This window comes from Microcaecilia unicolor, chromosome 6 (genome assembly GCF_901765095.1).
Source record: "Microcaecilia unicolor chromosome 6, aMicUni1.1, whole genome shotgun sequence".
Taxonomy (NCBI): domain Eukaryota; kingdom Metazoa; phylum Chordata; class Amphibia; order Gymnophiona; family Siphonopidae; genus Microcaecilia; species Microcaecilia unicolor.
The window spans coordinates 71169962-71182799 of NC_044036.1; the positions used below are offsets into that span (position 1 = coordinate 71169962).

Sequence of the window (12838 nt, forward strand, 5' to 3'; positions counted from 1 at the left end):
AACGGGCAGCGCATGGCAATGCCCGATTACCGGTGGGTTTGTACTTTGCTACAAAAAAAATTCCCGGAGCGCCGGAAATAGCACAAAGTTGAGCCAGAGGTACTGCTGGTGACCGCATTGGGCTGGAGGTAGTTCCGGCATAGCATGCAGTAAGCCTGCATTGGGCTTACCGCCACTTTGTAAAAGGGCCCCACAATATGGTAACAAAGTCCCTTTAATTAATCTAGATACAAATATACTGTATCAGGCAGAAAATCAAATGGAACTAGACATATGCATAACCATATATTAAAATAAATTTTACTATATATACTTCAGTAAGCGTTTAGTTTCTGTGTACTTTTATTTCACTGATAATTCTAATTAAAGAATATTTTTCTGCCAGCTCAATCACTAGGAGAATGCTTCCTGACATTCACATTTTGGAAGGATCTTTGGTCTCCACTACAAAATAGTTTCATAATGAATTCTCTTTAGGACCTCCCCTTTCAGGAACCACAAACAGCACATCTGTCAGTTACAGCAGGCAAGTTCCAGCTTGGTTAAAATCTGCAGGTCTACAAAATGGTTTGGTACACAGAAAATGCTTCCTAATTTCTCACCTCTACATAAATCTGTCCATTTTCTGCAATAGAGAAGAGGCCTTGTGAAGGAGAAAGAAAGAGGTCTGTTTTGTAAAGCTCCATGTTGAAGGTTATATTGGCGACTGGTTCAGGAGCCCAGAACACAAAATGATCAAAATAGGATTCTTTGTCCTGGTGCTGAGTGCAATTGAACTGAAATAAGCAAAAGTAATTAAAATATCAAGAAATGTTATTAAAGCACAGTTGGATATATTTACTTTTCTAAAAACATTTTTTTACCAAAATCATACTTTGATTTTATTTTGTACAGCTTCTAATGAATGAAAATCAAGACCACCTACCACCACTATTTCAGGTTTACTCAAGAAAGGAAGACCCATTTCCATTTCATCCGCGTCCCCTGGAAATCCATTATCTCCTGACTCCATATCATCATAATTGTTTGGCCAACCACTTCCTTCAGTACTTGAGAGCTGAATAACAATCTAGACATCATAGGAAAAGAGAATACTAATTATCTAAACTGTTTTCTATTCAAAATATTCTGTTTATTTCATGATTCACACAAATTTTCATTTTTTGGAAAACAGGAAAAATATCAAACAAGAAGTGAAGAAATGCTCCTAACAGTTCTGCCCGCAGGGGTATTTGCCAGAAGCGGCAGCATACATAAAGTGAAACAGTACTTAAAGTATCATTTGGGCTGCTGGTTTTCTGGCTTCCATTCCATAAACCAGGACCTCCTTTAGTTGGCTTATGCAGGCCGGAATGACTTTTCCTTAGCATGCCACTTCTTAGTTACCAAATTTAAAAGGAATGCGCTCAGTAATCGGTGTGAATTTCATCCAAGATTGTAAAATCTTACATTGCCGATTTCTTTTTCCTTTTTAAATGCCCCCCCAAAAAAGGTGTGGCAGTGCTAAATGTTCATCTTTCTTCCTAAAGTTGAGCTCTCATGTTACTATACTGGACACAGAAAAGGTGATTTCACAAAGCTTGAGCACTATTGACACGTGTGTAAGAGCTATATATATGTGCTAACTGGACTATGTATACACGTGGAAGAGGCATCAGTGCTGTACATATATGCCGTGGCATTCACAGATTCCAAGGAGGCTACCCTTGGACGTGCAGTTTTGTAAAAATCTACCACTTATGCTATGTGTGCAGATAACACAAATTAATTATACATGTAAAGCGCCAAGAAACGCCACCATCTGATAATATTATTTTATTTTAAAACTGCTTCTCATGTGTGTGCCACTAAATAAACTTTCTTCTAGTAGTGCTATATGTATTTTGATAAAAGGCTCTGTGTTCAGCACATCTTTTATAGAGGACATTAGCTTTTTTTTTTTTTTTAATGCACTAGCTCAAAGGTCTCTTGTCTGATCTAGACATCTTATACAACTTTAGGCTATTGTCTAATAATAAATGATTTGCCTTTTTCATAGATTTTTTTTCTTTCATGTCTAAATGCAAAAGATTGTACCTAATCATATATTGATAATACTACTACTACTAACTGACATTTCTAAAGCGCTACTAGGGTTACGCAGCGCTGTACAATTTAAACATAGAAGGACAGTCCCTGCTCAAAGAGCTTACAATCTAAAAGACAAGAGAACAATCTAAAGACAAGTGTACTATCTAGAGGACGAGTGAACAGTTAATCTGATAGGGTGGATAGATTGGGGCATTCTATATTTCTCGAGCGTTAGGCGCCGAAGGCAGCATTGAAGAGGTGAGTTTTAAGCAGAGATTTGAAGATGGGTAGGGAGGGGGCTTGGCGTAGGGGTTGAGGAAGATTGTTCCAGGCATAGGGTGAGGCAAGGCAGAATGAGCGGAGCCTGGAGTTGGCAGTGGTGGAGAAGGGTACTGAGAGAAGGGCTTTGTCCTGTGAGCGGAGGTTACGGGCGGGAACATAGGGGGAGATGAGGGTGGAGAGGTAGTGAGGAGCCGCAGACTGAGTGCATAATCAAACATATAAATGGCAAATGACCGACCCACCTGCAAATCCGCAGTAGAGACTTCCCTCTCTGTCCCGCCCTCGCGTCAAGACGTGATGACGTCAGAGGGCGGAACAGAGAGGGAAACGGAATCGGACTGTCGGACGCTGCCGCTGGAACCTGGAAACGAACATCGCGCGCACCAACCTCCACCCTCCCCCCCCATCCCCACCGCCGCTCCCACCCCCCTCTGTATCGGGCCCCCTGCACTGACCTGACAGTGCCTCTCACCTCCATGTGGAAGCGCTGCAGGCAGCAGCACAGAGGTGAGAGGCGCTGTCAGGTCAGTGCAGGGGGCCCGGCACGGAGGGGGAAGGGAGCGGCGGCGAGGAGGGTAGCTGGAAATCTCGCCCGTTTTAACGGGCTTAACAACTAGTAATAATAATAATGAAGAGAGGAGCGCCTTCAGAAATTTAAACACCCACGTGGTAGTCCCTAAAGACTACTAACGGATGAAACACTGCACTTCATTCATTGAGACACTCACTGTAGTGGTTTTTTATGTGCAATTGTATGCCCCCTTATTGCTAGCCATACAAATGCATTGCAAATGATCGACTCAGCCAGCATAAATAATATAGAAACATGAAAAACTTTTACTTATCTTATGAGCCCTGTGCCAGTACAACCAAATGCCAGGCTGCAGACAGCATGAACTGACGTCAGGTTCGTATAGCGATCCGGAGTGACCACGCCTCTGTGGGGGCCTTTATTAGAACTGCAGCAGTAGATTCCTAACAAGGCTGGCGGCAACTTCAAGGGAGAGACAGCCCTAACCCAAGTCCCTAAGGAAAGGTTTGTGTGAAACCCGCGGCATCGAGCACATATTTTAGGGAAGAGCAGTCTTTTCTCTATGACCATTGAGTGATTCTATCATCGGAGCCCTTAGCGTTTGGTTGTACTGGGACTACCATGTGGATGTTTAAATTTCTGAGGGCACTCCTCTCTTCATTATTATTATCATTATATCATTAGGTACATTCTCCTGGTTGTGTTTGTTCTATGAGATTTGTTTACTAGTGAGGTAGGAGACTTTGTTTTGAGTTTTGGTTTAATGCAAAAGATGGCAGCATCCGATAATTCTTGTTTTGGGCCTGAATTGTACTGTGCACAGTTTAATTGCCTTCATAATTAAAATATGATTTTAATTTACAGCTGTATGTGAGAATAAGGTGGGAGGAGTTATTAACATGGACTACTGATATATTGGGTTGCTTTATCACAGGGTCCCGTTTAATGCAATGAGACCCTGTGCTAAAATAACCCGACATGATGAAAAAAAACACGACTTAACAGCAGCCCACATTGATAACTTCTCCCCGAAGTAGTTGAAATTGAGACAACAAGAAAATGAGAATTCATTGTATAGTTGTACAGAACATCATCTGTTAGAGGAGAGCACAAGACTTGGATTCCTTCAAGAGCGTGCCTTCACATTCAGAGCTCACTAAAATTTGCTTTTAAAGTCTGAGATTCAGGGGCGTAGAGAGACTTCGGCGGGAGGGAGGTCCAGAGCCCGAGGTGAGGGGCACCTTTTATCCTCCCCCCCCCCCCCCGGCGCCACCACGAACTTTGACCACCCCCCTGCCGACGACCCTCTCGACCCCCCCCTCCCGCCACCAACCCGCCGTCGCCTACCTTTGCTGGCAGGGGACCCCAACCCCCGCCAGCCGAGGTCCTCTTCTTCCGGAGCAAGGCTTCGTTCTGTTTCTGAGTCTGACAGGTTCAGTTTAAACTGAGTAGCCAGCGTTTCAATAAATCTAGTCCTCTTTTAATATCTGTTAGGACTTCGGCAAAATCCCCCCAAAAAGGTATATATATATCATAATGTCATCAGCATATATAAATCGGCAAAATCCCGTGTTAGTTAATTTTTTACCCACTGAGGCAATTAGAGGGACTCCATAATTTGAAACCCATGAAGCCAGAAAACCGAAAGGATGGGCTCCATCTTAACCAGAGTGGGACCAGGCTGCTGGCATCGGCGTTTACGAAGGAGATAGAGCAGCTTTTAAACTAGAAATGGGGGGAAGGCCGACAGTCGCTCAAAAGAGCATGGTTCGGGATAAGGTATCTTTCAAAGATATCACCATAACAGGGAAGATAGAGTATCCTGATAGTGAGGTTGCAAAAGAGATTGTAGTAGATCGGGTATCTTTAAATAAAAATAAAAATCAGACAAAAGATTGCCAATTAATACTGTCAAGTACTAAGCATGATGTACTTAGGAACAACAAACATAGTTTGAAATGTCTATATGCGAATGCCAGGAGCCTAAGAAATAAGATGGGGGAGTTGGAATATATTGCACTAAATGAAAAATTAGATATAATAGGCATCTCTGAGACCTGGTGGAAGGAGGATAACCAGTGGGACACTGTCATACCGGGGTACAAATTATATCGTAGTGATAGGGTGAATCGGATTGGTGGAGGGGTAGCATTGTATATTAACGAGAGCCTTGAATCAAATAGATTGAAAATTCTGCAGGAAACAAAACACTCCTTGGAATCACTGTGGATTGAAATTCCATGTGCAAAGGGGAAAAGGATAGTGATAGGAGTGTACTACCGTCCGCCTGGCCAGGACGAACAGACGGATGCGGAAATGTTAAAGGAAATCAGGGACGCAAACAAACTGGGCAACACAATAATAATGGGGGATTTCAATTACCCGCATATAGACTAGGTTAATGTAACATCTGTACACGCAAGGGACATAGGATTTCTTGATGAAATCAAGGACAGCTTCATGGAACAGCTAGTTCAGGAGCCGACAAGAGAAAGAAAAATACTAGACTTAGTCCTTAGTGGTGCTCATGATCTAGTGCAGGGGGTAACGATACGAGGGCCGCTTGATAACAGTGATCATAATATGATCGGTTTTGATATTGGCATTGAAGGAAGTGAAACTAGGAAATCAAGTACGCTAGCGTTTAACTATAGAAAAGGTGATTACGACAAAATGAGAAAAATGGTGAAAAAAAGACTGAAAGGAGCAGCTCGCAGAGTAAAAAACTTGCATCAGGCGTGGATGCTGTTTAAAAACACCATCCTGGAGGTTCAGGACAAATATATTCCACGTATTAGAAAAAAGGGAAAAAAGACTAAACGTCAGCCGGCGTGGCTAAACAGTAAGATAAAGGAAATCATTAGAGCCAAAAAACAATCCTTCAGAAAGTGGAGAAGAGAACCAACTGAAAGTAACAGGATAGATCATAAGGAATGCCAAGCCAAATGCAAAGCGGAGATAAGGAGGGCAAAAAAGGACTTTGAGAAGAAATTAGCGTTGGAAGCAAAAATACATAGTAAAATTTTTTTTAGATACATTAAAAGCAGGAAACCGGCCAAAGAGTCGGTTGGGCCGCTGGACGAAAATGGTGTTAAAGGGGCGATCAAGGAGGACAAAGCCGTAGCGGAGAAATTAAATGAATTCTTTGCTTCGGTCTTCACCGAGGAGGATTTGGGGGGGACACCGGTGCCGGAAAGAATATTTGAAGCGGGGGAGTCGGAGAAACTAAACAAATTCTCTGTAACCTTGGAGGATGTAATGGGTCAGTTCAGCAAGCTGAAGAGTAGTAAATCACCGGGACCTGATGGTATTCATCCCAGAGTATTAATAGAACTAAAAAATGAACTTGCGGAGCTACTGTTAGAAATATGCAATCTGTCCCTAAAATCGAGTGTAGTACCGGAAGACTGGAGGGTAGCCAATGTTACTCCGATTTTTAAGAAGGGTTCCAGAGGAGATCCGGGAAATTATAGACCGGTGAGTCTGACGTCGGTGCCGGGCAAGATGGTGGAGGCTATTATTAAGAATAAAATTGCAGAGCATATACAAAAACATGGACTGATGAGACAAAGTCAGCACGGATTTAGTGAAGGGAAGTCTTGCCTCACCAATCTAATGCATTTTTTTGAGGGGGTAAGCAAACATGTGGACAATGGGGAGCCGGTTGATATTGTATATCTGGATTTTCAGAAGGCGTTTGACAAAGTGCCGCACGAAAGACTCCTGAAGAAATTGCAGAGTCATGGAATCGGAGGTAGGGTATTATTATGGATTAAGAACTGGTTGAAAGATAGGAAGCAGAGAGTAGGATTGCGTGGCCAGTATTCTCAGTGGAGGAGGGTAGTTAGTGGGGTCCCGCAGGGGTCTGTGCTGGGTCCGTTGCTTTTTAATGTATTTATAAATGACCTAGAGATGGGAATAACTAGTGAGGTAATTAAATTCGCCGATGACACAAAATTATTCAGGGTCGTCAAGTCGCAGGAGGAATGTGAACGATTACAGGAGGACCTTGCGAGACTGGGAGAATGGGCGTGCAAGTGGCAGATGAAGTTCAATGTTGACAAGTGCAAAGTGATGCATGTGGGTAAGAGGAACCCGAATTATAGCTACGTCTTGCAAGGTTCCGCGTTAGGAGTTACGGATCAAGAAAGGGATCTGGGTGTCGTCGTCGATGATACGCTGAAACCTTCTGCTCAGTGTGCTGCTGCGGCTAGGAAAGTGAATAGAATGTTGGGTGTTATTAGGAAGGGTATGGAGTCCAGGTGCGCGGATGTTATAATGCCGTTGTATCGCTCCATGGTGCGACCGCACCTGGAATATTGTGTTCAGTACTGGTCTCCGTATCTCAAAAAAGATATAGTAGAATTGGAAAAGGTACAGCGAAGGGCGACGAAAATGATAGTGGGGATGGGACGACTTTCCTATGAAGAGAGGCTGAGAAGGCTAGGGCTTTTCAGCTTGGAGAAGAGACGGCTGAGGGGAGATATGATAGAAGTGTATAAAATAATGAGTGGAATGGATCGGGTGGATGTGAAGCGACTGTTCACGCTATCCAAAAATACTAGGACTAGAGGGCATGAGTTGAAGCTACAGTGTGGTAAATTTAAAACGAATCGGAGAAAATTTTTCTTCACCCAACGTGTAATTAGACTCTGGAATTCGTTGCCGGAGAACGTGGTACGGGCGGTTAGCTTGACGGAGTTTAAAAAGGGGTTAGATAGATTCCTAAAGGACAAGTCCATAGACCGCTATTAAATGGACTTGGAAAAATTCCGCATTTTTAGGTATAACTTGTCTGGAATGTTTTTACGTTTGGGGAGCGTGCCAGGTGCCCTTGACCTGGATTGGCCACTGTCGGTGACAGGATGCTGGGCTAGATGGACCTTTGGTCTTTCCCAGTATGGCACTACTTATGTACTTATGTACTTATTCATTTTAACCTGATATCCTTGGTTCCTCAAAAATCCTTGAAACCATTTTTTTAAATCGCATCAACAATCCCATTTTGACAGGGTAAATTCAATAAGATATTATGGTCAACTATGTCAAACGCAATTGACATATCAAATCGGCGGTTTTTTTACCGATGGTGTTCTGCACGATAGCCTGGACCATTTTTACGTCTTGATGCAACATACCCTGATAGTTTGGTTTGCTCAATCTTGTATCATTTTATCCATAAGAACAATCTGGACCCTACTACTACTATTTAGCATTTCTATAGCGCTACAAGGCATACGCAGCGCTGCACAAACATAGAAGAAAGACAGTCCCTGCTCAAAGAGCTTACAGGCGTCTCTACGCCGAAACACGGCCCGTGTCGGGTCTTTTCAGAATTAAAGGACTTTACTTCTCAACTCTGAAGGCTTTTTCTTGCTATTGTTAGTGTTTGTATGCTGTTTTTACCCTCTCTTTTGTTATCTAGGTCTGGTGTAACATCAACTTCTAGAAAGCCATTTTTTTGCCTTTATCAAACTCATGTTTACATGATTCCAGTCTTATTAATGTTGCTAACCTACTTTTGTGTCAACTAAAGCGGCATCCAGTTTAGATAAATACAAATGCCATTAAATAAAAAAAGAATTTATCAAAAACATCAAAGGAAGAGTCTTAAAAGCTCTGTACAGCTCTGCATCACTCATATGATGGCTCTATGCCATGTATGTAAGATAATCTGCAAATGTGGGTGCTAGAAATCTTGCCTCTAGGAAGTTATGTAACTTTAGACAATGCAGATATTTCATTGTAGTCCTGTTAAAATAAATGTTCTCTTGAGCCTCTGCCAACCTGTACTAAGCTGGGTACAGCACCACCTGCCAAGCTCAGCAGACCAACATTCCCTTGAAGCCTTGCCCCTCCTCCTCCTTCAGTCTTGCATTAGTCTGCTGGCAGTCAGAAGTAGAATCCATGTACTGCAGGCCAAGATTGCTGCAATCATCCTAAATTGCTCTTAAGAAGGAAAGGACCATTTGAAAGCACAGAGTATATATCCAGTGGAAACAGAGGACTAATGTCTTTTACAGCTACCACCCTCATGAAATCCAAGAAGCAATCTGGGTACTGGCATGCAAATAAACACAACAGTCGCAGCATGCTTTTCAGGATGACAGATGAACATTGCACAGATAATTCTGAGCAGGCCAGGAAGTATAGATATGGGTGTAACCCTAAACCAGACCTTTGTTGAGCACATGGCCCAGCTCCCAAAAGTGCTAGAACTTTGCTTACCAAGACCACTGTATCCATGCTTATGTGTCTCAAGCCATGGTAGAACCTTTTCAAGTGCCATGTAAACTGGTTTTAGAATTTAGCTGTGGAAATTATTCTGCCACTGCCTAGCAACAACTTGTTGATGGCAGTTTGCCCACAAAGAAAAGATTTTACTGGGGTTTTCAGTGATGACTACACCAATAACATACCGTTCCTTTTAGTCTAAAAAATAAATATCTCACATCGACAGTACACATAATGGAGTGGAAGAAGATTCCTGTTTGCTTACATTCATTCCTTAGGAATGCACCCCCTTTGTGGAACAGTCATCCTGTCACAAAAACAAAAATTTTGCCCTGCCCCACCTATTACTTGGTAATTTGGAACAGGATTTGTCTTCCACATTCTCGCCACAAGGAATAAAAAAACTGGTTTCAAACCAGCTTTACATAATATATTCCTTAATAACCAAAGAAAGCTTGCTTTATAGTTTAAACCTGTTTCCAAATTCATTTAGTAAGAAAGTTAAATTAAGCCTGCACTCTTATCAACTTCAGAAAGTACTGAACACGCCAACTAAATCTTGGTGCCAGCTAAGTATTTCTAGGAGACAAAGATGCACAAATTGGTGAATTCAAATAGCTTTTGCTGTGTTACTTACACTTCATTTTCTAGTGAGAGTGACACAAAATTCTAGTGAGTGACTCCTTAACCTGTACATGAAGCTTGCCATCCTACATAAGCACACAACATCAGAACCCGCAAAAAAAAAAAAGGTCAACAGCCGCCCTCCCGACTTACCGCTGTGGCTCAAGCCTGCCTGCCTAGCGAATTAGCCGCCCTCCCGGTTAATGAGTGACGAGACACGAGAGCGAAAAGCAACAGAGAATAAATAACGACGAAACGATCGAGACCCACGCCGCAAAAACAACTTCCATAACGCCCTTCCACGCTGCCGCAACAACCCTCAAACATCGCAACCACCCTCTCCACACATACCAGCAAGAGAAAAACAAGGTCCTGCACACACCTGTGCCGCCATAAAGACAGACTCCCCTATAAAGTAACAGAAGGTTACTGTGTGGCTGGGTGGGAGGGGATCCTGAGACCAGAGGGGAGAGGAGGGGGTCCTGAGACCTGAGAGGGGGGAGAGGGGCAGGGGGAGGGGATCCTGAGACCTGAGGGGGGAGAGGGGGGACTGAGACCTGAGAGGGTGGGGAGGGGAGGAGGGAGAGGGGGTCCTCATACCAGAGGGGGAGGGGGAGGAGGTCCTGAGACTACAGAGGTAGGGGGGGAGGTATCTCTGTCACACACACACACACACACTCTCTCTCTCACAGTCAGTGTCTTTCTCTCACTCTCACACACTCTATGTCTCACACTGTATCACATTCACTCTCTGTCATACAGTCACTCTCACACACTCTCTCGGTCTCACACACTCTCTCGGTCTCACAGAGAGTCTGTGTATCGCACACACACTCTCTCTCACATAGTGTTTCTGTGTGAAACACACTCTCTCTCTCACACTGTGTCTCACATACGCACTCGCACACACTCTCATTCTCACACACACACTCTCTCTCTCACAGACACACTCGCACCCAGACTCACTCTCTCTCTGTCACACACACTCGCACATTCACTCTCTCTCTCTCTCACAGTCACTCTCACACACACTCTCTCAAACATACACACTCCGAGGAAAACCTTGCTAGCGCCCGTTTCATTTGTGTCAGGAACGGGCCTTTTTTACTAGTCAATAATAAGCATGACTCCTCACCCCTCAGGGGATGTGACACTGTCTCCACAACCTCCTTTCACCAGCTGGCCCAGGATGTGAATAGGCTAATCTGGAATCAAACTGGAGATTCTCCACATTACAATACAGAAGCACTCAAGTGAGCCACTGGCCCAGCCCTATGCCACTACTGCGAGTGACCTATGTAGAAGTAACTGCACACAAAAATTTCCACCTCAATGATCAGAAACTTCAGAACAGACAAGATTTCACAGCGACCTGGGCTTGTCATTTCATTATAAGCCACTAAAGTTTACTACCTGCCACTTTCTAATCACCCGTGAACCTGCCCCCTTTCACCTTCACAGGAATGCATTGTATGATTCACATATTTTCTATAATAGGCAGTGGGGACTGAGGTAAGCAACTAGGCCCACAGCCTGACCAACCTCATCAGCAATTAGGGAGCTTGGAAGGGGGGTAGGTGTAGAGCAGTCGGTTTACTCCTTCACCAAAAAAGGTGTTCTGTGGCCCTTCTTTTCTAGTTATGTCATAATGGTGTCAAAATACTAAAGAAAGAAAACTTAATATGAAATAGTAATTTTAGTCAAAGCAAAATGAACTCGCTTCATTTCATTGTTTTATACAGTTCCAGTGTTCAAGTGTTCAACACCCTGCTACAGGCCTGAGTCATCAAATCAGGTTTTTTTTAATGTTTTGTTTAATAACTCTGCACTTATTGGATAAGTTCCTGAGAAAGCAAAGCCATGTGGAAGAGACTAAAGAACGTGCGTGAAAGCTGTGATAAAGTTATAATAGGGGGATATTTATTTAACTAAAACTGGTGTTTCCGTTTTTGTTTCCACTATGTTATTGCTATTAGGCTTCCTGCTTCAGTTCCATTCTGTGCTTTTCAAAAAAAAGCAGGATTCATGTGAATACATACAACTTCTGTGCTAGGTGTGACACAACAGTGTGCAGAAAGTCATTCCATCCATATACTGGTAGCTGACCCATCACAAAATTAGTCCCACTGTTTTTTTTTTTTTAATCTAGGGACTCTCATATCCAACACTCTGATAACAAGTGGTGTTTAAGCACAGTAACAGTCTTAACAGGTCAGAGAAGCAGCCTTTTGATGTATGGCAAATCTTACTCTCTCATTTCTCCTCCATCTTTAACAATATGGGTAATGGGATTTGGTATATCGTCTTTCTGTGGGACAATCAAAGCGGTTTACATTTATTATATACAGGTACTTTTTCTGTTCCTAGTGGGCTCACAACCTAACAATTGTACCTGGGGCAATAGAGGGTTAAGTGACTTGCCCAGAGTCACAAGGATCTGCAATGGAAATTGAACTCAGCTCTCTAGGTTCTCAGCCCACTACACTAATCTCTAACACTAATCTCTAGGATACTCTTCCACTCCTACCCACAAAAAGCATCCCTGCAAAAATACTCACAGTGTTATAGTAAATAATATCATCTGAACCATCAATTATCTGCCGAGTTCCACAGGCGGCCAGTGAAGACTCCAAGATGAAATGCGTGCTATTCATCTTCGCTCGACATGCAGGATCATGGAGGGAAAGCTCAGTCCCTGTGTATCCGTTGGCCTAAACAATAACAGTATCAATAACTGCAATGTCAATAATACTAGTCTTGTGCCAAACACAAAGGGAGAAATTCTATCTAGATGAAGCGCACTGAGCCTGTGTTGTCTATTAAGATGTTTTAATGTGTAGTGTGTTGACTGTTATTTGAATACTTTTACTGCTGTCATTGTCTGTTGCCTAGGTGCAATTTATTCTTGCTGTACACAGCCTTGGGTGAATTCTTTTCAAAAAGGTGGTAAAGAAATCCAATAAAATAAATAAATGATTCTATAATAGCATCTGGGCTCCAAGATTCCATTATAGAATACTAGTATAAATCGACTTCTACATGTCTACAATTAGGAACGCCCATTTACATGATTTCAATAGCAGGCACAAATGTGGC

General features: G+C 42.9%; 1 protein-coding gene across 2 annotated transcripts in view; it reads right to left on the reverse strand.

Annotated features, from left to right (window-relative positions):
• Positions 1-12838, reverse strand: part of TGFBR3 (transforming growth factor beta receptor 3) — a 350647-nt gene that overhangs the window by 53373 nt on the left and 284436 nt on the right. For both annotated transcript variants that reach the window (XM_030207075.1, XM_030207074.1), the window contains exons 9-11: positions 12301-12453; positions 926-1069; positions 603-776 (exon numbers count right to left, since the gene is read on the reverse strand). In XM_030207075.1, the coding sequence (XP_030062935.1) occupies positions 603-776; positions 926-1069; positions 12301-12453 (471 nt within the window). The remainder of the gene's footprint in view (positions 1-602; positions 777-925; positions 1070-12300; positions 12454-12838) is intronic.